The sequence below is a fragment of the Ambystoma mexicanum genome, chromosome 4q (assembly GCF_040938575.1).
Source record: "Ambystoma mexicanum isolate Mex_15411 chromosome 4q, UKY_AmexF1_1, whole genome shotgun sequence".
Lineage (NCBI taxonomy): Eukaryota > Metazoa > Chordata > Amphibia > Caudata > Ambystomatidae > Ambystoma > Ambystoma mexicanum.
In genome coordinates this window covers 1178452433-1178475056 of record NC_090928.1, presented here as the reverse complement: position 1 = coordinate 1178475056, position 22624 = coordinate 1178452433, and the positions used below count along the sequence as shown (strand labels likewise).

Sequence of the window (22624 nt, the reverse complement as noted above, 5' to 3'; positions counted from 1 at the left end):
TTCGCCTCTCTCATCTGTTTAACTTTCATCTGATTAGCGGTTTCGCCCATATATAGGATCTCCCCATGTGTATATCTGAAGCATATGTTTTAACATTGCAGTATTCAATAATATTTTTCTATGCAACAAATTATAATTGAACAAAATAGAAAACAGGAAAAAAACATTTTTGTAATTAATGCAAACATTTGCAATATTCATAACAAGAGTCCTGTATATTATCATTTTTTTGGTTTTATTTCTGCTATTTCTCTGCTACTTCTCCAGCATCACAAAAAGTGAATCATTTCATTGTCTGAATTTAATCCATGTTCCAATGTTTGAAAATGGCAGATTAATCTGGCTTCTTCTTGCCTTAAGCAAAGTTCTTGATTTCCTCCTCGTTTGCCCATTTTGATTCTTTTTAGTCCAATAAATCTAATGTCTTTTTTATTTTGCATTTGGTGTTGGTTTTGCCAATGAACAGATAACGGGAGGTTTTTGTCTTGACTTCCTATGGCTGAAATATGTTCTCTAATTCTAGTTCTTAACTCCCGAATGGTGCTCCCAATGTAGAGCAGATTACAGACACATATCACTGCGTAGACCACATGTTTGGATCTACAATTAATTTGTTCCCTAATCTTTGTTTTGACACCTTCTTGGTTCGTAAAAGTAACTGTTTCTTGTAGTGCATAGTGGCACATCGAACAGAAGCCACATTTCCTGAAACCTGACTGTGGTTGTCGTAACCATATTTGTGATCTTGTTTCTTCTTCCTCCTCTTCGGACATCATAGAAGGACTCAACATGTTTTTCAGAGTTCTGGCTTTCCTATAAATTATTGTTGGATAATCTTGTATGTGTTTCTCGATATGTGGGTCTAGTTTTAATAGATACCAGTTCTTTTTTAGGACTTTTTTAATTTCTTTGTTGTTTGCACAATATGCCGTAATAAAATGAATAGTATCATCTGGTTGTGTACTTTTGATGCTTTGAGATAATGTTGATTGTCTGGTCATGTTTTTGGCTTTCATTTTTGCAGTTTTAATTGATTTTTGTGAGTATCCTCTGGCCTTAAACCTGTCTGATAACAGTTGACATTCACTCTCAAAATCTGATAATTCTGTGCAATTACGTCGTGCTCTAATGAACTCTCCTTTCGGAATGTTGTAGATAACCGGTTTATGGTGGCAGCTAGTCGCATACAATGTTGAATTGACTTCCGTCTCTTTTCTGAATGTTTTTGTGTGTAATTGTCCTGTGGATACAAAGATGGTTAGATCCAAAAAGTTAATTTCCGTTTTGCTGCTTTGCCCAATAAATTCTAGGCCAAATTCATTGTTATTTGCTTGGTTTAGTAAAGACTCCAGTTCTTCCGGTGTACCGTTCCAAATAATTAGTACATCATCGATGTACCTTAGCCATTTGATTATTTTGTTCTTGAACTCAGGTATTTGGTATATGTGTAGGTCTTCAAACATTCCCATTACAATGTTGGCAAGGGCTGGGGCATATTTAACGCCCATTGCGACTCCACGTATTTGTCGAAAAAACTGATTATTGAAAATGAAAACATTATTCTCTAAAGTTGTCATGAGCATTTCTTTAAGCATGCATGCAGAGTTGAAAAATGACGCAGTCTATTTTTGAAAGTATAGTCCATTGCCTCCAGGGCCAATTCGTATTTAATAGATGTATATAGAGCCTTGACGTCCCATGTTGCTAATAAGTATGTATCTTGCCACTGAATTTCTTCTACAATTTTAATGGCATCTGTTGTGTCTTTCAGATATGCCTGTATTTTAGGTACTTCAGGTCTTATTATATTGTCAATATATTCCGCTATAGGTTCTGTCGCCCAACCTATGCCACTTACAATAGGCCTTCCTTCTGGGATAGTGTCATATTTCTTGTGAACTTTCGGAAGAAAGTATATGGTTGGAATTGTAGGTTTATTTACCCGTAGGTGTGTCTGCTCTTCATCAGTTATTAGTCCTTGCTGGTGCCAGGCATTAATAAGGCTTGTCAAATCTTGTGTTATTTTCGGTATTGGATTTCCTATTAATTTCTCATAACATTCTGGATTTTCCAAGTGGTTCATAGCCATCTTTATGTAATCCACTCTATTCATTATTATAATGTTGCCACCTTTGTCCGCTTCCTTGATAACCAATTGATGATTTGATTGTAATTTTCTTATGGCAAGAATTTCATTTGCTGTAAGATTTTTGAGATTAGTCTTGTTTTTTATTTGTGGTCTTTTTCTTAAGTAGTATAAATCTTGTGTGACGGCTCTGTAAAATGTGTCCACCATGTTATCTGGTGATAGCTGGGGTGTGAACCTGGATTTGGGTTTAAATTCTTTCATGGAAAAAGGAGTTGGCTGTATTTCTAACTCATGAATGGTTTGATGTATTGGATAGTCTCCTGGTTCTTGTAGGGATCGTAATAGGTGAATACCGCTTAGTTCTTCTATGGTTATATCACTTCTAGTTATGGTTTCAGATGTTTTTTTCCTTTTTTCAACTTGAGTCGCAAAACATTTTTTAAGTTTTAATTTCCGAACAAATTTGAAAAGATCCACATGTATTTCTATGGGTTCAAACTCAGTTGTCGGGGCGAATGATAGGCCTTTATTCAATACATTAATTTAATCTTCAGTTAGTATTTGGTTCGATATGTTCATCACCAAGTTATTTATTTCTGTTGTTTTTTGGCAGCTTCTTTCGACGCCGCCCGTGTTAATCGTCGATAGGCGTCTGAGCCGTCTGGATTTTCTGGGTCCTCCTGATCCTCTCTTACCTCTTCTCCGACTCGTTTCTGTGAGGTGTCTGGTGCTTTGCTGATCTGAAAACGGACTTGTTTCGTCTGAATGCCAAGTGGCATAAACAAAATATATTTTGGTTGGGATTTCAAACTCACGCGAAAGGGTGTTTTGGTAAACACAAATGGGGAGCAAATCGGTTACCAGTCATTGTAACTGAAAAAGTAATTCCTAGTGACCGCTAGAGTAACAGAATGCATGAGAACAAGGATATGTAATGCGATTGGAGGATTGCAAATATGAATAGCACTTTTTACATAAATGCAATGAGAAAGATGTTACTAGTCATGCTTACTAGAGTTTAAAATGTGTCTAAATATATGCCAGGGAATCATGCATAAAGAATCAATCCGATAGAAGGTTAAAAGGCTAATGTTAGCATAATAGAACAACCAAATTTGTTCTAGGTGGGATTTAACCCTGGAACTACCGTGATACACTTCAACTAAAAACTAATTCCCGGAAATAAGGAAAGGGAGATTCGCATTACCTTCAATAAGTGTAAGAAAACAAATTTACATGCTTTTCTGACAGCCAAAAATTGTTAGGTCCATGCCATCCCATACTTACTTCTTTTTCGGATTGCACAAATTTAATTTGAAAAAACTAACTTAGTCACTGTAATGGATTTATTTTTAACCATTTGAGGTAACTAAGAGGTGCTGCACTTTTAGGTGTTCATGCAATTTGAGAATGCTAAAAGGATATACTACACAGCCTAAGTCACTATTCTAACTACTAAATGTGTTACAAAATATGCTAAAATGCTATTTCATATGTTATATTTTGTGTTTAGTTTTATTACATGTTACGCTTGCATTCAGCCCGGATTTGAAAAAGGCGCCAATGAAACGCCGAAACACGTGTCATCCATATGGGCAGAACATATATCAAATAAATTAAGAAAATATACTTGAAGAAACTTGACTACGTACTTTTATTCATTTACATCAGAAATTTGGCGCAAAGAGGTGTAGGCACAAACAAACTACTGCTTACTTTACAAACGGAGCTGAGGGACTCTATGGGCCTCATTACACGGACGGCGGTAAGGGTTAACGGTCACCGTTAATGGCAACGGTGACCGTTAACCCTTACCGCCGTACTACGAGGTCCCTTTGCGGGTTGGAGGAATTAACGCCTGCTTCTTGCAGGCGTTAAAAACCAACCCGCTAAGGGACCTCGGAGCTAATTACGGCACCGCAAAATTGCGGTGCCGTAATTAGCGCCTTCCCCATTCCCATAGAGCCCTATGGGGCAGAAATGGGAATGGGGAAGGGCAATGGCGGAAGGGGGATTTACCGCCCCTCCAACCTTGGAATGGGGCGGTAAATCCCCTTTCCGCCAAGGCGGTGCCGGTAATTTACCGGCATGGTCCAGGGTGCTAATAGCACCCTGGATTACCGCCTTCCGTGTAATGAGGCCCTATGTCTCCGTGTTGACCTACATCCTTGCGACACAAGAATAAAATAATAAAATAAGAAAACCATTGCCAACCTTATCAGCACTAACATACGGGTCGCGAGAGTACACTTTATGAGATCCCCACTCAAGAAGTTCCTCACTCAGTAGATAAAATTAAAAACCATGGGCGATCTCTTTATCGAAGGGAACTTCCTTACTCCCCAACAGGCCAAAACATGCGGTGCCTCCACCGCCCTAGACACGTTTATCTATTTCCGACTTAGAGGCTCCCTACAAGCCAGACTACCCTCGTTCCCACAACAACCCGCAACATGGCAACTGCTACACGGGGTCATCCAGTCGCCAGTCAGAGGGTAAATTAGTCTCAATGCGATACAAATCGCTCCTGATAGAAACAGCCCCGAACCCGACAACACCTAAAGCGAGATGGGAAAAGGCCCTCCAGATCTCAATCCCAGACGAAGAATGGGAATACATCCTAACACAAACTCAGAAAGTATTGCTAAATACAAGATACAAACTAATACACCTAAAATTCATTCACCAAGCATACCACACCCCAGCTAGAATCCATCACTATCACCCCTCGACGCCCTCACTATGCGGTTGCTGTGGTACGCCGTCGGCGGACTTCCTCCATCTTGCATGGTCCTGCCTTTCAATACATCAATTCTGGGAAACTGTATTGGAAAAGACCGCCGCAATGGTAAGCATGCCCATAGAACCTGACCCCAAGATCACACTCCTGGGTCTCACCAATCATTTTCCCATCTCAACACGCAAACTAGGGGACTGCTACTTCTACTGGCACGCAGGAGAATAGCGATGTCATGGGGAAAAGGACCCACACCAATTGTACAGCAATGGCTGAAAGACATAGCATATTGTCAAGACACAGAAGCACATTTTATCAAGCTACTGCCCTTGCACTCTCGACCACCTGACATCTGGGGCCCATATGTCACTTTTTTGTTGTCCACAGAAAACGGTGAATCCACAAGAGACACATCTCCGGAACCCCAATAGAAGTACGCAAGCACTCATCCCAGCCCGAGTTCAACAATCGGTTGAGAGCTGCCACTGATGCAGCGGGGGGGCGCCCTGGGGGGAGGCGGGGAGAGGGAGGAGGGGACGGGACATGAAGCACACACTACTTTCTTTTTTTTTGATGTTATGCTGTAATTTCGTTTGTATACTATATATATACCAAAAACAAAGTTTTTTTTTAAAAAAAAAAAAGGTACCTTTGTTTCTGGACCGGCACAGTTGTATTGAGGCCCCATCTGAATAAAACAATAATGAGATTTTCCAGATCCAGATTCTATTTGGTCTCTAAACCTCTCAAATCTGAGTTTGAGGGTAAATTACTAGAAAATAGACCAATTAGGGGCACAAGTGAGATCCATCAATCTGAAATATGGAAGATTCACAATAGCCCCCTGAGTTACTTTTATCGAGCTCAAATTGTAGCAACGATCATGTATGGACTACAGCGTACCACTTAGTGGATGTGGCCACACTTGAGTGGATGGAAGGGAAAATCTGGCGCAAAGCGTTCGCTTTGCCTAATTGTCTCCCTTGGAGTATATTACAGTCTGAATTAGGTATAATTTCCTTAACAGCACATTATACATCGAGTGAAATCTGTCTGTATAGGCCAATTATAATGGCAGTCATAAATACCCTTTATTTTGACCTCTGCCAACAAATGAGAGATCACAAGGTTGGATTTCTGGAGTTCTTAAAGCGGCTGAGCTTAGAGACACTGGACTTGCTAAATTTAAAGAATGATGATTTGGAAACCAATAGTGTCCTTGTGAAAAGGAAACTATATGGAAATGATTGGTGCAAGACTTGTGATGGGAGACACAAGTATACATTACATGAAACTATTGCACAAGAAAATAAAAAAAAAACGGGTACCCTCCCAGAAAACGTAAATACCTGCACAGGTACTAGATGCGGGAATGTTTATTTAAGGTTCAGGTCAAATCTGTAATTTACACGTGTATTTTTTAGGATTAGGAGTGCCCTAACAATTGTATTACATTCCTGTGGTTTTTGTGAAGAACCCCAAGTTGAGGAAACTCTGAAACGTATTGTGATGTATTTGCCCTTCTTTGGACTGCTTAAGACAAGCATTTTTGTTCCGGGCAAAGTGTCTTTGGGTGTAGGCACAAATATTTATGAATTGTGGGTAAGATTGTATAGTAGAAATAACATGCCGTTATCAATAGCAATTGTAAACATTTTGAACACAATGGATCTGCTCGACTTTAAACTTTTTCATGAATAGGTTTGTATATGCCTAGTTTTATTAATTAAGAAAAACAATTCTTTTAAATACTATGATTGGCTTTTAGTGCAGTGAATATACTGGTTTGTAATTTGTAACTTTTAAAACTATTATATATGTTTGTGAATTTATGTTTTGTGCAAGGTTTGAACTAACCAACACAATATAAAAAAAAATACAAAAAATACTAAATAAGGTACATGTGGCAGGTTAACCCCCGTTGGTCCAGTAACCTTGGTCAATGCTACCAGCTGAACAGTGCACTAAGTCATCACGCTGGCACACAGTGGCGTGTCGAGTCTCGTCGGGCACGGGTCTATTGCCTTTAGTTCGAGACTGGCCATGTGCCCCTGAGGGAAAAACACTTTTTACTCAAAGAAATTACACGCGCCAATTGTCAATTGTGTGCGAAAACGCTGGAGGAAATATGAGAATATGAGAATGTCGTGCCTTTAACCTTCAGGGGACTCAGTGTATTCTCAAGCGTCATCAATATGATTGCATGTCAACCCACGGAGCTACCTACCCAAACCACATGTTATTACTTTCTGGCATTAAAACCTATCTGTGTGAATCTAGGATGAGCCCCGGGCGCGAATCCCACATCCTGGTAATACTGGAGTGACACCTTATAGGCTGCAAAGATAAGGCATAGTTATTTAACTTGATTGCACCTTTTGTGACTGCGTCCATACTTACTGGCACGGTTAAATAACTTTTCGTCTACAATAAGGTGTGCATCTAAATTCAAATCTGCGTGGGAACCATGGCATGTGCAGCACCTTATTTTTTTTAACATACTAAACAATATTTCCAATGCTGACTTCTGATCTATAATATCATCTAAGGTCTTTGTTAGAATGGTGGTATCAATGCAACATATGTAGTATTCTAAATAACACTTATTTGCAAAATAGCACCAAGTTATGGGTTGGGATTGCATGGGATATTTACTGCATGGGGTAAATACCTGATAGTTAACCCATGCAGAATTTCTTATGCACCCTATGCAGAGCATTTTCCTTGCGATCCAAATAATAATGGAGAGGTGATTTGAAAAGAATATGGGCCTCACTACGAGTTTGGCGGTAATGGGGACGAACGTGGGCATTCCGACCTTGGCGGACCCGATCTGTCCCCATTTCCGGGTGCCGGTATTCTTTATTCCCCATTAGGGGAATGGGAATGGGGCAGGTGCTACAGGCATGATCTGCGCGCGGCTGCCGTTCAGACCTGGCGGCCGGGAGGACACAGAACTCGTAGTTTGCCGGTCCGGGAACTACAGTACCGGCAAGCTTACCAGTACCATAGTTCCCGGACCAGCAAATTCATAATGAGACCCTATGTATTTAAATTTAAAATATCATCCTTTACTGTAACCAGCCAGTCTATAATATGTGACAACCCTGGTGGTAATTCAAGCTGCAATTGTTTCTAACAGATCAAGTTGAAGTGCATCCGTTTTTTGGATATTGGATAATATTTGCCTAATTTTAAAAATATAATTCACATCAAAACAGCTCTGAGGATGGGCTGCCTCAGGCACATTTCTGGGGTGCTGAAAATCATTATAAATGAAGCGTGGGGCGCTGCCTTTGCATGAACTAGTGTCGAGATCATGATACCAAAATGAATGCATAATCGACTCTGGGCACCCATGCGGGTGCTAGGAGACAGGTTCCTGCCGCAGGGACATTTGCACGAAAAGAAAAAAAAACATTAATTCTAGCACTGTTTGAGTGATAGAAATGCAAGCACTGCTAGGGCACGTTTAACAAAATACACACAAGTCGTAAATGACCCTATCTTTCACTAGCCATCTCGCTGTACCTGTTGAAAGGAATTAGCCCTTATTTTCCCTGTGTTGGGCAAGTGCACGTGTGGGGGAAGGCATCTGAATGTGTGCCCCCATGATGAACACATCCAGAGATCCTTCGTGAGTAGGCACTCCAATACTTGCGACAAAAGATATTTTGTGACTTGAGCCCAGTGAGTCCAGCGAAAATACACACCATAAAATACCACTAAAAGAAAAAGACAGAATAAACGCCAATTCCCAGTTATTTGATGACATTGGAATAAACAGGAGCGTTCCCCATTGCAGTTCAGCGAATGTACAACAATCCATAGACCAGGGACAGGATCTAGTAAAACACATATCAATCAAGCAGAATATACAAAGTCTATAATCAGCAGATTTCAATCAAGCAGAATATACAAAGTCTCTAATCAGCAGATTTCAATCAAGCAGAATTATAGAAGCTTGCTTCCCTGATGAAGTGGCAGTGCATGGAAACAGTAACAGATTGCTGCGTGCCACATGGCTGAGCTTCTTGTACTGCTTGCGCAGCAATGCCGGCCTTCCTGGCCCATCCAATCAGGAGTCTTCCCGACAGCAAGAAATGACACTTTTTTGCCTCTAGGTTCTACCAAGAGCGCTCCATCTGAGATGTGTCCTCTGACCTGGGATGGATGCTCCTGTATGGTGTTTTTCTCCCCTTCCTTCGATTGCTTGTATGGCATCGGGACACACTGTGCAGGAGGATACCACATTGAACCCAGGTCTCTTATGTTGATGGCCTGGAACCTGAGAGGCGGCACTGTGGACACCTTGGGCTTCCAAATGACTATCTCAACATCCTTCACGGTGCCCTATCCCCAAGCTCACGGATCATTCTATGAAATGGAAACACTTCCAGTCCTGCACATTTGACCAATTTCCTCACAATATCTATCTTGGCTAAACATGGCACACAGGTCTCTCTTTCTCGCTCTCTCTCTCGCTCTAACTTCAATTAAGGTTAATTCTTTTCCTATTGCATTCAGTCTCCGGGTTCCGGGTTCATGTTTTCAGAACCCATGGTCAAGCTCTTCAAGTTCCTGCTTTGTTGGTTTCCACCATAATCGCTCCCTGCGCCTTCATTTCTAGCCAAGCTCGGGACGGCCCTCTTTGAACGGACGCACTGTAGTGAAGTGAGTCTCTTAGAAAGCCAGCGTTTTAGTTACCGTCACATCTGTGCACAAGATAGGTGAGTTACAGTCCTGACCTTCTCAAGACCAACAAGATTTTTCGGGGACAAAGTAATCCTCGACTGACTCTATTTTCTGTCCAAGGTGCTCATGGTAATGTCACTGTCACAGTTGCTTCCTCTACCAAGCTGTATTGCCAATCCTTACTTTGCTGTCGAAATATTGAATTCTCTAGATGTGCGCAGAAGTCTATGTTTATTATCTGGCCTTGATGGTACCAATCACCCCCGATTGGGGGCGTACAGAGCTGGTAACAGCCCAACAAATCGTGTGGGCCTTGGGGAGGACTCAAGGCTGTTACCGGCCCTGTATTCCACCCAAACAGGGGTGATTGCTAGTCACATCCCAGGTTTGTCCAGGGTGCAAATAGTTAAATGTATTTGGGTTATAGGTTCTGCACGTATTGCACAAGCCCAAACTCACATCAAAAAACAAGATGGCCGCCGCCATAGTAAATAGATAAGGAATTTGTTCCTTTTCTATTTACTATGGAGGTGGCCGTGGGGGCCACTGATTGCCTGGACAGGAGCACAAAGTTCCGGTCCAGCAGGTAAGTGGGGAGGAAGGAACATTTGTGGGAGAAGGGTGCAGGAGATCTTGGAGGGGTAGGGGTATGCAGAGGCAACAGGAATACCATCCCTGTTGCCTCCCCATAATCAAGATGGCACCACCCAAGGAAGGGCCTTGGTTGGCTGTAAAAATGCAGGTGGTGCAGTGTGTGTTCCTGCCCGCATTTCCAGCCACCTGATTGGATGAGTACCCGTTCCCAGTTGCTAATAAACACCCCTACCTTTGGGGATCAGGCCATTTCCAAAAGATAGTGGAGTATTGAATAATATCCTGTATTAAATACTGTCACGGTACACGAGGGCATGCTATTACTGGGAGAGTGAAGACTCCCTTTGCATGGGCTATAACAGCAATTACGTCTTTCACTGCTGTCATCTCTTGGTTGGACCTTTGCAAGGTGGCAACTTGGACCACTCCACACACATTCAAAACTATCTGGGTAACGTGAGTCCAGCCTTTCCCATTGCACCCATAGTTTTCCCTACTTCTTCTGCATTCTCTTAGCATGTCAATCCAGGTTTATTTGTTTACCTTGCCTTGTATCAGTACATAGGTCATGCACTTTGAATGCTTATGTACAGATTGGTGCCTCGAGCTGTCCCCCTCATTGGTCCAGGAGGAAAAACTGACCAAAGGTTGATAATGAGGTAGATAGGCTGCACATTCAAGTGTGTTTGTTACTGCTATGCCTATGCATTGACATATTTACAAAGAATTCCCAACGTGAAGACTGGGATATATTCCAGCAGATGCATCTATGAAAGATACAAACACTGGAGAACTACAGTTACAGGTAAGAAACTAAACTTTATGTTCATGTTGAATCTTTATATTGTACCATTTCAACATGGCAGACAGGGAGGGGACTGCTCAGTTAAACGATGGGAGTGGGGTGGATCTGGGAGAAGAAGTGGTGAAGATCATGTTAGAATATTAGACAAGAGCTTATCCCCAAAGGCTATAGGTGGCATTTGGGTTGACAATATCCCAAATAGCTTGAAGTAAATGATCTTGGTCGGCAGAACCTATTTAAGGAAGCAAACTTCTAAATGAATCACATATTGGATTGCTGTGTTAAATGAACAATGCTTTGCCTAAGAGTGCTCAACCATTCAGCGCTGTGTGGTCTTTCCCCACTGCATAATATTGTCCGCCGTTCTTTTCTCTTAGGTTGGCCAAGTCCACCCTGACGCTCATTCCTCTGCTGGGGACGCATGAAGTCATCTTCGCCTTCATCACTGATGAGCATGCGCAGGGCCAGCTGAGATACATCAAGCTCTTCTTTGAGCTCTCCTTCACGTCTTTCCAGGTAAGAACGGAAGGTTGTGCTTCTCTTCCCTGTCCCTTGATGTCATGTAACCGCACCTCTCTGTGTCCGCTGGGCAGGTACATCTCTGACCCATGAAGCTGTATGACCTATGCACATCTGTGCCGACACGCTTCAACCATGCCTAGGTTATGAGGGAGATGAAAGACAAAGTGCCTCATGTTAGCTAATACCGGCAAACTGAATTACCGTTACTGCAAGCAATAATGATTATTCACCACTTAAGTTAGAGCTTTTCCTCAGGACTCGATTGAGGAGGGGCAGTAGTTCAGCATGTGGTAACTCCCTGTGCATTATTACCACCATTTTGAGTGTAGGTCATTCTTTTGTCCATAGGTAACAGAACCATTAATCAAGTGGAGCAGCAACGGGTTATGCCAAAATGACAGAGGTCAAAAGAACCGAGTACCAAAAGTCTGACCCCCATTTGTTCGCATATGTATATGTGGGGGGTAAAGTTAATACAAAATGTATAGGCGTAAGGTGGGGAGGCTGTGGGGGTCTTCCCCACACATATATATATATATATATATATATATATATATATATATAGATATATTCAATGAAAAAACTTTGTTAAAAGGGACGTTATGGTTAAGTTGCGCTACTAAAAACCTACCAAATTCAGTAAAAAAACTTTGTTAAAGGGACGTTATGGTTCAAAGTAAAACCGAAAAACCCCTGAAATTCGGCAGTTATGGTAAGATAAGCAACCATAAAGCGCCACCGTGCTCTGCTAACACTAACACCCAGGACATCAAAGATGACATCACAAATGTCATTGATGACATCACTGATGACATCACATGGCTGGCTCTCCCTTTTTTCCTTTACTGACATATCTAAGCCACATAGTTTTCTAGGGGTTTTTCGGTTTTACTTTGAACCATAACGTCCCTTTAACAAAGTTTTTTTACTGAATTTGATAGGTTTTTAGTAGCGCAACTTAACCATAACGCCCCTTTTAACAAAGTTTTTTCATTGAATTTCATAGGTTTTTATTAGCGCAACTTAACCATAACGTCCCTTTAACAAAGTTTTTTTTACTGAATTTCATATGTTTTTAGTAGAACAACTTAACCATAATATCCCTGACTTTATATACATGCAACATAGAACATACTGAACCCCTATTTAGTGATTTCGATGCCTGCGGTCATCGAAATCTGACCACGCTCAGATATCGAAAATCTGAGCGTGGTGAATGTAAATTTAAATAGTGTGCCCCATTTCCCCTTTGAGGTTGGCTCTGAAAAGAGACGTTTTTTGGGGGGGTTTTCACATAACCTTCTCCAAAGAAACCCTTCCATTCCAAAACAGAATGGCATTTCCCATAAAAGATAAGGAAATGCCATCTTCTTTAAAATAAACAGCATTACTGGAATCAATATTCTCATTATTACAGAAGAACATACCAGCTCTAAGCATGAAGGCACTCATGCCTCGGTTGATTACACACCTAGCATTGTTTTGCTGAGGACAAAAAATGGAACTATTGTCCCATATTGCCCTAGGTACTAATCCAGAAAAGATTACTTTGGCATTTGGGAGGATGTTCACTACTGCTTGAACCAAGTGTTCCAAATCTGCCAACAAAGTAGGGGCACTGACATAGCCCAAATGGAAAGCACCATAGTGCAAAACTACCACATGGGGACTGTTCATCCTGCCCATATATTCACAAACTTGTACAATTCCCTGTACATTGCAATCAGTAACAGTGTTCCACACCACCTCCACTCCTTTAACATCAAAATTCTTTGCAAGATGCCTGCATTGAGCATACTGTTGTAAACCATGCACAAACATATCTCCAAGCACCAACACCCTGACTTTCTCCACTTCTGCCATCTTCACTACACACAGTCTCATTGAACACAAATCCACAACCTCAACATCTGATTGGCTGATCCCTACAGTCTTCTTTCCATGCTGGATTTGCTGGAAAAACCCGGATGTAGCACGCCCTGTCCGCGGACCGCGTAACTCTTAGACATCCCTTCTACCATTTCCACTTCACTCTCTGTGCCATTCCCTCATTGGATACAGCTAAGCAGGCACACAATACGGAGAACACCCCCATTTTGTTTATTTTCTAACATTTCAGGACGCCGCGAGTGTTGTTAGAACACATTCAACTTGCCAGCGATTAATACGGACAATGTCCTCAGAACACCCCCATTTTCTTTATGTACGAACATTTCAGGACACCGCAAGTGTTCTTAGAACATTTTCAGCTTGACAACAAACAAGACAGACACCGTCTTCAGGACACCCCCTGCGAACATTACAGGACCCCATGAATCTTCTTAGAACACTTTCAACTTGACACCGAATCTATTCTGTTTATTTACGAACATTTCAGAACAGCCGTGTTATCCGCAGAAAAATCGAACACAACAAAACCGTCTAGCACATAAAAAAAACAGAACATTGATCTCATACTCCCCCACCTTCCCCAAACACTCTTACACACCAACACACTCCACTAAATACAATTTTTAATCGAAGTTCACCGCGCTATCGCGGTCGTCAGCGAATCCAAGATGGCGGCGCCACAAAAAATCGGACGCGCTCCACGCCCCACGCCATCCAATCAGCGAACACGTCGTATGTTCGCGGACATCACGCAAGCCTCCCGGCAAATCAGGGCACTGTCCGCGGAGCGAACCGGGAAGTCCGTCCGCAAAGCGAATTGAGATATCACTCATTTTTTGGCCTTACATTTTGGTCATTTTAAAAAAAACTACTGGACGGATTTATACCAAATTTGCAAAAGCACGCTTTCGGAAGCAAGCCCCCGCTCCTGCCGCAAATGTGGTGTAAATCCATCCAGCGGTTTGGGCTGTAAGCGTGCGCAAAGTTTTTTCCCATTATGTCTATGGGAAAAAGCAAAAGTGTTGGGACCCCCCTATAACTTTGCCCCCCCCCTGGACCAAACCTCTCCAAACTGAGCAAGGAAATTCAGAGTGGGCCATATACTTTGTTTGCACAGTTTGGTGAGGATTCGTCCAGAGGGAGCGAAGTTATAAGCCACCCAAAAAATGCTCTTCCTATGGAAACACCAACTTAACCATAACTACATGGACGCTACCGCGTCCATGTAATATATATATATATATATATATATATATATATATATATATATATGAACAAATGGGGGGGACAGACTTTTGGTAGTCAGACTTTTCAACTCGGTCATTTCACGCAGATCCACAGCAACACAGGCGGTATTCCAAAATACCACTTGTTTTACCATTACCACGTCACTCATAATATGGGTCGGCCATTTTATTTACAACGAAAAGGATAAAATGATATACAAACTGAGCAATGACATCACTGATTGATAGAAGACACGAGGGGGCAGGGGCATTGTTTCCGGGCTATGGAGAGTTCACCAAAACACTTTACAAATTTAGATAAACGGTCAAAATGCAATAAAGTCACTACAAAAATGGTAGCAGCATTTGGATTGTTGAAGGTAGACAAGGAGGGGATATGTGAGATCTCAGACCAGCTGAGGATGTGCTAGGAGATGGCGCTGAATGAAGAGCAAATTCCAGTAAGAACATATACATAGTCTTAAAAGAAGTTCTCTCTAATGGCATTACTTATGTGAAATGTGGGTGTTTCTTTTCTGTATTAAGACAAAAAATTGAAAAGAAAAAAGTAAAAAGAATGTAATAGAAATAAGCATAGATTGCAGAGGTGGGTGAAGGGGAAACGGTGATGAAGGTGGGAAGGTACATATTAGAATGTCCAGATAATTCAATATAAGGAAAGGGCGAATTTTTCTATTGAAGCGTTGATATTTTTTCGATGTGAAGACTAGTGGATATGCAAAAAGAAAATATAGGACTGAATTTACAACACATGCAAACGAACGTGGCCCACACAAAGCAGATATCCCGTCCTCGGATCCTCGTCCAAAACCCCTAATCCCACAAACATTTCACAAAGGATTCCAAAGTTTGAATCTATCCTTTACTTTCAGGTTTACAAATCATAACAATATGGAAGCAATCTAACATTCACCTCTCCACAGGTCTAGGCCTGGGAAGTGTGTTCTCCTGCCATCGGTGCACACACCTTGCTGGTGCCATATTATGATGGCGTAGCCCACTAGACCAAGGAAAGAAGCTTTGAGTTTCCAAAGGAATGTCCCCTGCAAACTCAGTACCAAGTACCAAAGTAGCCAAAAGGACCTGCAAAACTCAATGAAGGCTGCAGGCATGCATAGCAAACACTTAAGTGGACCCTTAACAAGGACCCCATGCAGCCGAAACATACAAATTAAGCTTCTTCAACCAACTGGCCCCATCCACAAGGGAAACACCTGTTGCAGGGAGCTAGACTCAATCACCTCCCCGCCCATGTGATATGTGACTCACAACCAGAGTGGAGGGAGAGACCTTCCCACGCCTAACTGTCCAGTGGTATGCCCCTGTTTGTAGAGAACCCTAATGACTGGTTTCCCACCTTTGCTTCCCACCAGAACTAAAGGCATGGACTCTAGACTCCCTCGGGTTCTAGCTTCACTAGCTGCAGAGACATAGGGCCTCATTACGACCCTTCTGGTCCGGAAACAACGGTGGCGGTAAATCCGCTGCCACCGTTGTTTCCGGACCGGCTGATTCAGAGTCCTGCAGGACCACCCACCTGCACGCGGACATGGAAACACCGGCTCTGTCATAGCCATGTGGCTAGACTGTGGACAGTAGGACATCCTACCTATGCAGCATCTATGCATAAACACTAAGGTAGCTGGCAATGGCACAATAAAACATTTTGCTGGCTTGTATCTTTACCTTTAACCCAGGCCCTCCCCAAGCCTGTCTCCCATGCCCCACTCGCCGGAGTCCTGGGATAGCAGGAGGATAGCTCAGTCCCGGGAAGATAGCTCAGGGACAACGTGCTCAACTTAAACGCAAGAAAACACAAAGCAACACAGGTTCGATCCCCGGGTCCGCACTTAGAAACCTCTGGGTATTTAAGCGCGTTATAAATATGCAACTAAGACAACAACAAACAAAAAAATCTGTAACAGCGCCTCGATGCCCCCGAGCTGTGCGAGCGCTTTAAAAATGCAAATAAATAAAATAACCCTGAGTGTGCCACACTGGGATAAAGAATGGGACAGGAAAGGTGACAGGTGCGGGAAAGCCCCAAACCCTGTAAAAGGAAACACAAACTTTACTACAATGCAGCACACAAAGAGGTGGTGTGCTGGTGTACTCTCTTCAGTGACCAGGTGTTATGCGATTAGCCCCAGTAGCAGTTGTACGTTTATTATAACAGCAGTAGGCACAGTAGACACTAATAATACCACCTATTACTAAGCAGCTGCATGAAAACAACTTAAAATGCTAAAAAGCGTGCTTGCAAAGACATAAGCAGACTTTATAAAGTACACTTCATATTAAAAATATGTACAAGGCATCCTTAATTGGCACTGACCAAGGCTGCCTGAGCATCCACTAAGCAGGTAAGAGGGTTAAAGGCGCTCCTGTGCTCACTTTTCACCTGTCTCAGGGTAGCAACAGTATGGAGGGGGTCCTCAGAGTCCTTACCCATTCTGTGGCTTTCAGGTGCAGCCCTCCGGTAGTCCCGACATCATAGAGGTGCATGTACCAGAGGTGGCCCGGGACAATCAGCAGCAGTGGGGGGCATCCAGAGGCAGGCAATATATGCCAGGAGCGGCCAGCATTGTTTGCAGTAGATGGCGCCCAGCAGTTCTTTAACCCAAGCTGCATAGACGGAGCGGCCCAGAGACGCAGCACGAGCCCGCCTATGCAGTGCCACGCCCAGCGACAATCACGTGGTGCACCTCTTCCTCAATGGGGAGCCCTGCGTAGTGACATATGCGGCCCTGGTAGTGGCAGTGCTTGGCCGGTGCTCCACCTCCTTGGGCGGGTGCCCAATAAGGAAGTCCAGGCCACAGCGGTGATCCGTGGTGCGACAACCATCCTTCTCACGGCAATGGGGCCGCCGTGGTGAGGGAAGCCTGGGCTGGAGCGGTGAAGCTCTGTGCGCAATGCCCCTCCTGGCCACGGGGCAATGTGTTATCAATGGCAGGATCAACCAGGTTGAATGGTCTTCCCGCATTAGGGTCAGGCTTTTTTTTCCCGCTGAATCAATGGCGCTCTATCAATTCCCTTACATTTCATGTGTTTTCTTTTGAAGGGTCCCTCATGCAGCAGAGGTGCAGATGGACCTGTGCCTTACAATGCCCAGTAAGGAGGTTGGGGGTTACACTAAACTGGCTTAGACAACCAACCCATTACAATCAAAAGTACCTTGCCAAAGGTCCGGCCTTGTGCCTTACCGCCTATCCAAGCTTTTTTTTCTATGGTATCCAGTCGGATTCGGTCAAAATGACTGAATCCAAATGACCTACACCACCAAATTACCGAAAATAGATACTACTAAATGTCCTACTGACTAAATGTTTGTTGGACATTTTGTAGTATCAATTTGGTGGTAGGTAAATTTTTTTGGGTTTGTAACAGCTGTCTCCGCAGCTGACCCGACCCACATTTCTTTTTAAAAGGCTGCAAGGGCTGCGGGGGTGTCGCCCTATACAGTATAGTGAGCGGGGATTGATGGGGGACACCCTTGCAGTTGACCCGACCCAAAAACAAAATAATAAAAGACTTCGAGGGCTGCAGGGGTGTGCAGTATAGTGAGCGGGGGCTGCGTGAGAAAAACCTGCGGCTGACCCAAAAAAAAAGAAAAAGGACTTTGCAGCGCCGGTTCCCGATCACAGAAGTGAAAGGGAACTGGCGTTGCAGGGACCAGCGGCACTGAAGGAAAGGTAAGTAGGGGGTGGGGCTGTGGGTGGGTCGGTGAGTGGGAGGGGGGGTTACAGTTTATTTAGATTTGGGGTTGTTTTACCTTGAATGACCGAATGGGAAATGTAGGAACAATTTTGCATTATGTACATGTCTCATTCCGTCATTTTCCTTGCGGTTATTTCTGCTACGGTAAAGCAACCCCAATTCATCCAGTCTCACCCTGCTGCACCTTGAATTCCGTCATACCCGGGTCTGTTCCTTACTCTGGCTCATAGAGAACGTGGGTGCCCAACTGCCCACCTCTCAGGCAGCCATACAAAAGGCAGGATTTCTCTCTGAAGGGGACCAGGCTTGGGGTGCCCCCATCAGATACTCCTTGCTATGTCTCTGACTGGTATTCCCAGAAACACAACACAACCTGACTAACCCACAATTGCCCATCCAGTTCTCATTTATATAACATCAGATTAATCTCTTGCACCTGTGAGGTCATCACTCTCACCACAGCATACACCATGTATTCATAATTGCTCTCCAACATGGTGCTGAGGGGGACCACAACAAACAAAGCCGCAAATCATAATACACACAACTTTAGGACAAATACATTCAGTTATAGCCATTCAGACCTGGCTCAGCACTCAATGTCACTCTATAAGAGGCATCCATCTTACATTATGGGACTGGAGGATAGCTCTGTGGCAAAGCGCGGGTTGTGGAAGCAAGACCATGCTGAGCCAACACAGGTTTGTATCCCGGACCCGCTCTTGGAAGGAAACCAAAAAAAAACTGAATAAATAACCTGTCCTTCCACAATGACACTAGCGCCTAGATACCTACGGGTTATGTGCACTATAAATGAAATAATTATACATTGCAGGCTCTTCAGTTAGCACTGAAGCTGTTCACCCCCTTGGCCAAAAAGGATCAACCAAATATTTCACAGGTAGACACATTTCAATTCAGCGAGAGAGACAGAAAAGAGCCCTCTTGCCTGCTCCGTATGGCCTACATCGATCCTTCTGACACACGACAGGTGTAAGCGATGTGTAATGAATACATTATTTATTTTATAGTAGTTCTGTTATTATTGTGGAATGGCACTAATGTAATGGCCCTGCTACAACACTCCCATCCCACAATCTGGGACAAGGAACAGTCTGTTTTAATCTGAATATTTGAATGTATTTAAAGGCAATGAAAGTGGGAAAAATCGCCTGGCCCCCTAACTCACAATGCTGGGGAAGCCCCCTCAAAACACTAAAATTGAATTCAGAATACCATTAAAAAAAGTTGCCTCTGTTGCCTACCTAGTTGTGTCTCACTACTACATTTTTATCGACAACATAAAGCATCAGGTTAACTTCGTAAATTCACACAATCATCCATACATATTTAAAAAATATATGAATCACTCGTCTGAATATACTGGATTAGCAGAGTTCCCCACGGCCCCCTTGAGGCGCTGTGCTCCAGTGCAAGGGTGCAGCCATGCTGGACAGTCACACTGCAGGGCTGTGGCTCTCTTGGTACACCAGTGCCACCACAAAGCATTTAGACCTTTTTCCTGTTTTGGTTTTAATGTGCTTTGGGCCCATTTCTAATGTAATTTAGTAGTTCTTAACTCAAAATAGGAAGAAAGCCCTATTTTCCTTAAAAAGATGCGGAAAACTACAACAATGATGAGAGGGCCCCCATGCAGAAGCCTGGCCGGAGAGAATCTGCATGCATGTTTGAAAGGATTGCAATGTGAGTGAGTGTTTTTGTGCAAGATTTTGAAAATGTGTGCATGCATGTACATTTTTGTTTCAGTGAGCCTGTGCGTGTGTGTCTGTGTGTTCATTTATGTTTTTACCAGCATGGAGGGCAGGTATGCATCATATTTAGAGTGGCAGTGCAATCTTATTTTATATATATAAATATGCAACATTGCATCAAAAAAGTGCTTTTTGTGGATTTTGAGTGCAGCTTCATGTATAATCTACAGTAACCACATCAGCATAGATTGTGCCCACATCTTAATAAAAAAAATGTTTGCATTGACCGTAATGATGTATATTTTCGGTGCAATATCAAAGTGTTACACTGGGATTTCTGTCAAATTCTAAGTGCACCCTTATTCAGTGTTTACAGCGCTAATATATCACAGGCACAGTGGCATGAAAGGAGCTTACAATGGCAATGCTGGCATATGTTGTGGAAGCAGGCATCGTGAACATGTTGTAAAAGGCTTCTGTGCACTGCACTGTGGAATACACTGGACTTATTTCATGTATTTTCCCAGAGAAACACTTGTCAACTGTATATCTTTTGAACTATTTTTCTCAAAATATTCTGTAAAATGCTCCATGTCAACACATTATTGTATACCTTTTCATGCAGGGAGAACCCTATACACCCTCCCCCCACAGACCCCCCAAAATTCACAATCTCCCTTGCTGCGCTTGGTCGCTCACAGCAATTTGTGGGAGATGTTAATGACTCTTCCAAAAAATATTCGCCTGCTGACACTGACCATGAACCATTTACAATTCTAGTCTCCCCACTCCCCCCCGCCCCCCCCCCCTCAGGGATCGGCGATCTTCCCAGCATCAAAAGCTGCCTTCGAAACTGGCGTTCGCATAATACTGTTGCTGCCAATCAACAGTGGCGGCTGGCACACTTGAGTGTCAGGCACCCCTCTTATTTCTATGTTAGGTGAAAGATGTAAAGTTTGATTAAACAACAAACTTACCCTTGGGCAGAAATATCCTTATGTGCTGTGCACAAGCATGGTGGCTGAGTACAGACCTGCAGGCAGCGGCCTGGCCTGTGTGTCTTTGAGGAGGTTAAGAGCTCTCAGCAGGGCGGTGGCTGAGTACAGACCTGCAGGCAGCAACCTGCCCTGTGTGTCTTTGAGGAGGTTAAGGAGCTCTCAGCAGGGCGGTGGCTGAGTACAGACCTGCAGACAGCAACCTGGCCTGTGTGTCTTTGAGGAGGTTAAGGAGCTCTCAGCAGGGCGGTGGCTGAGTACAGACCTGCAGGCAGCAACCTGGCCTGTGTGTCTTTGAGGAGGTTAAGGAGCTCTCAGCAGGGCGGTGGCTGAGTTCAGACCTGCAGGCAGCAGCGTGGCCTGTGTGTCTTCGAGGAGGTAAAGGAGCTCTCAGCAGGGCGGTTGCTGAGTACAGACCTGCAGGCAGCAACCTGGCCTGTGTGTCTTTGAGGAGGTTAAGGAGCTCTCAGCAGGGCGGTGGCTGAGTTCAGACCTGCAGGCAGCAGCGTGGCCTGTGTGTCTTTGAGGAGGTTAAGGAGCTCTCAGCAGGGCGGTGGCTGAGTACAGACCTGCAGGCAGCAGCGTGGCCTGTGTGTCTTTGAGGAGGTTAAGGAGCTCTCAGCAGGGCGGTGGCTGAGTAAGGAGCTCTCAGCAGGGCGGTGGCTGAGTACAGACCTGCAGGCAGCAGCGTGGCCTGTGTGTCTTTGAGGAGGTTAAGGAGCTCTCAGCAGGGCGGTGGCTGAGTACAGACCTGCAGGCAGCAGGGGCTGAGTACAGACCTTCAGGCAGCAGCCTGGCCTGTGTGTCTTTGAGGAGGTTATGGAGCTCTCAGCAGGGCGGTGGCTGAGTACAGACTGCAGGCAGCAACCTGGCCTGTGTGTCTTTGAGGAGGTTAAGGAGCTCTCAGCAGGGCGGTGGCTGAGTACAGACCTGCAGGCAGCAGCATGGCCTGTGTGTCTTTGAGGAGGTTAAGAAGCTCTCAGCAGGGCGGTGGCTGAGTACAGACCTGCAGGCAGCAGGGGCTGAGTACAGACCTTCAGGCAGCAGCCTGGCCTGTGTGTCTTTGAGGAGGTTATGGAGCTCTCAGCAGGGCGGTGGCTGAGTACAGACCTGCAGGCAGCAACCTGGCCTGTGTGTCTTTGAGGAGGTTAAGGAGCTCTCAGCAGGGCGGTGGCTGAGTACAGACCTGCAGGCAGTAGCGTGGCCTGTGTGTCTTTGAGGAGGTTAAGGAGCTCTCAGCAGGGCGGTGGCTGAGTACAGACCTGCAGGCAGCAGGGGCTGAGTACAGACCCTCAGGCAGCAGCCTGGCCTGTGTGTCTTTGAGGAGGTTATGGAGCTCTCAGCAGGGCGGTGGCTGAGTACAGAGCTGCAGGCAGCAGGGGCTGAGTACAGACCTGCAGGCAGCAGGGGCTGAGTACAGACCTTCAGGCAGCGGCCTGGCCTGTGTGTCTTTGAGGAGGTTATGGAGCTCTCAGCAGGGCGGTGGCTGAGTACAGACCTGCAGGCAGCAGGGGCTGAGTACAGACCTTCAGGCAGCAGCCTCGCCTGTGTGTCTTTGAGGAGGTTATGGAGCAGGGCTTGCAGGGGGTCCAGCACGTGTTGTGTTTTTCCACTGTATAAT

General features: G+C 44.2%; 1 protein-coding gene across 1 annotated transcript in view; it reads left to right on the top strand.

Annotated features, from left to right (window-relative positions):
- GLP1R (glucagon like peptide 1 receptor) overlaps window positions 1–19293 on the top strand; it is a 676904-nt gene extending 657611 nt beyond the window's left edge. The window contains exons 8-9 of the mRNA XM_069607308.1: window positions 11298–11436; window positions 19132–19293. Coding sequence (XP_069463409.1) covers window positions 11298–11436; window positions 19132–19293 — 301 coding nt within the window. The remainder of the gene's footprint in view (window positions 1–11297; window positions 11437–19131) is intronic.
- Window positions 19294–22624: the final 3331 nt, after the last annotated feature.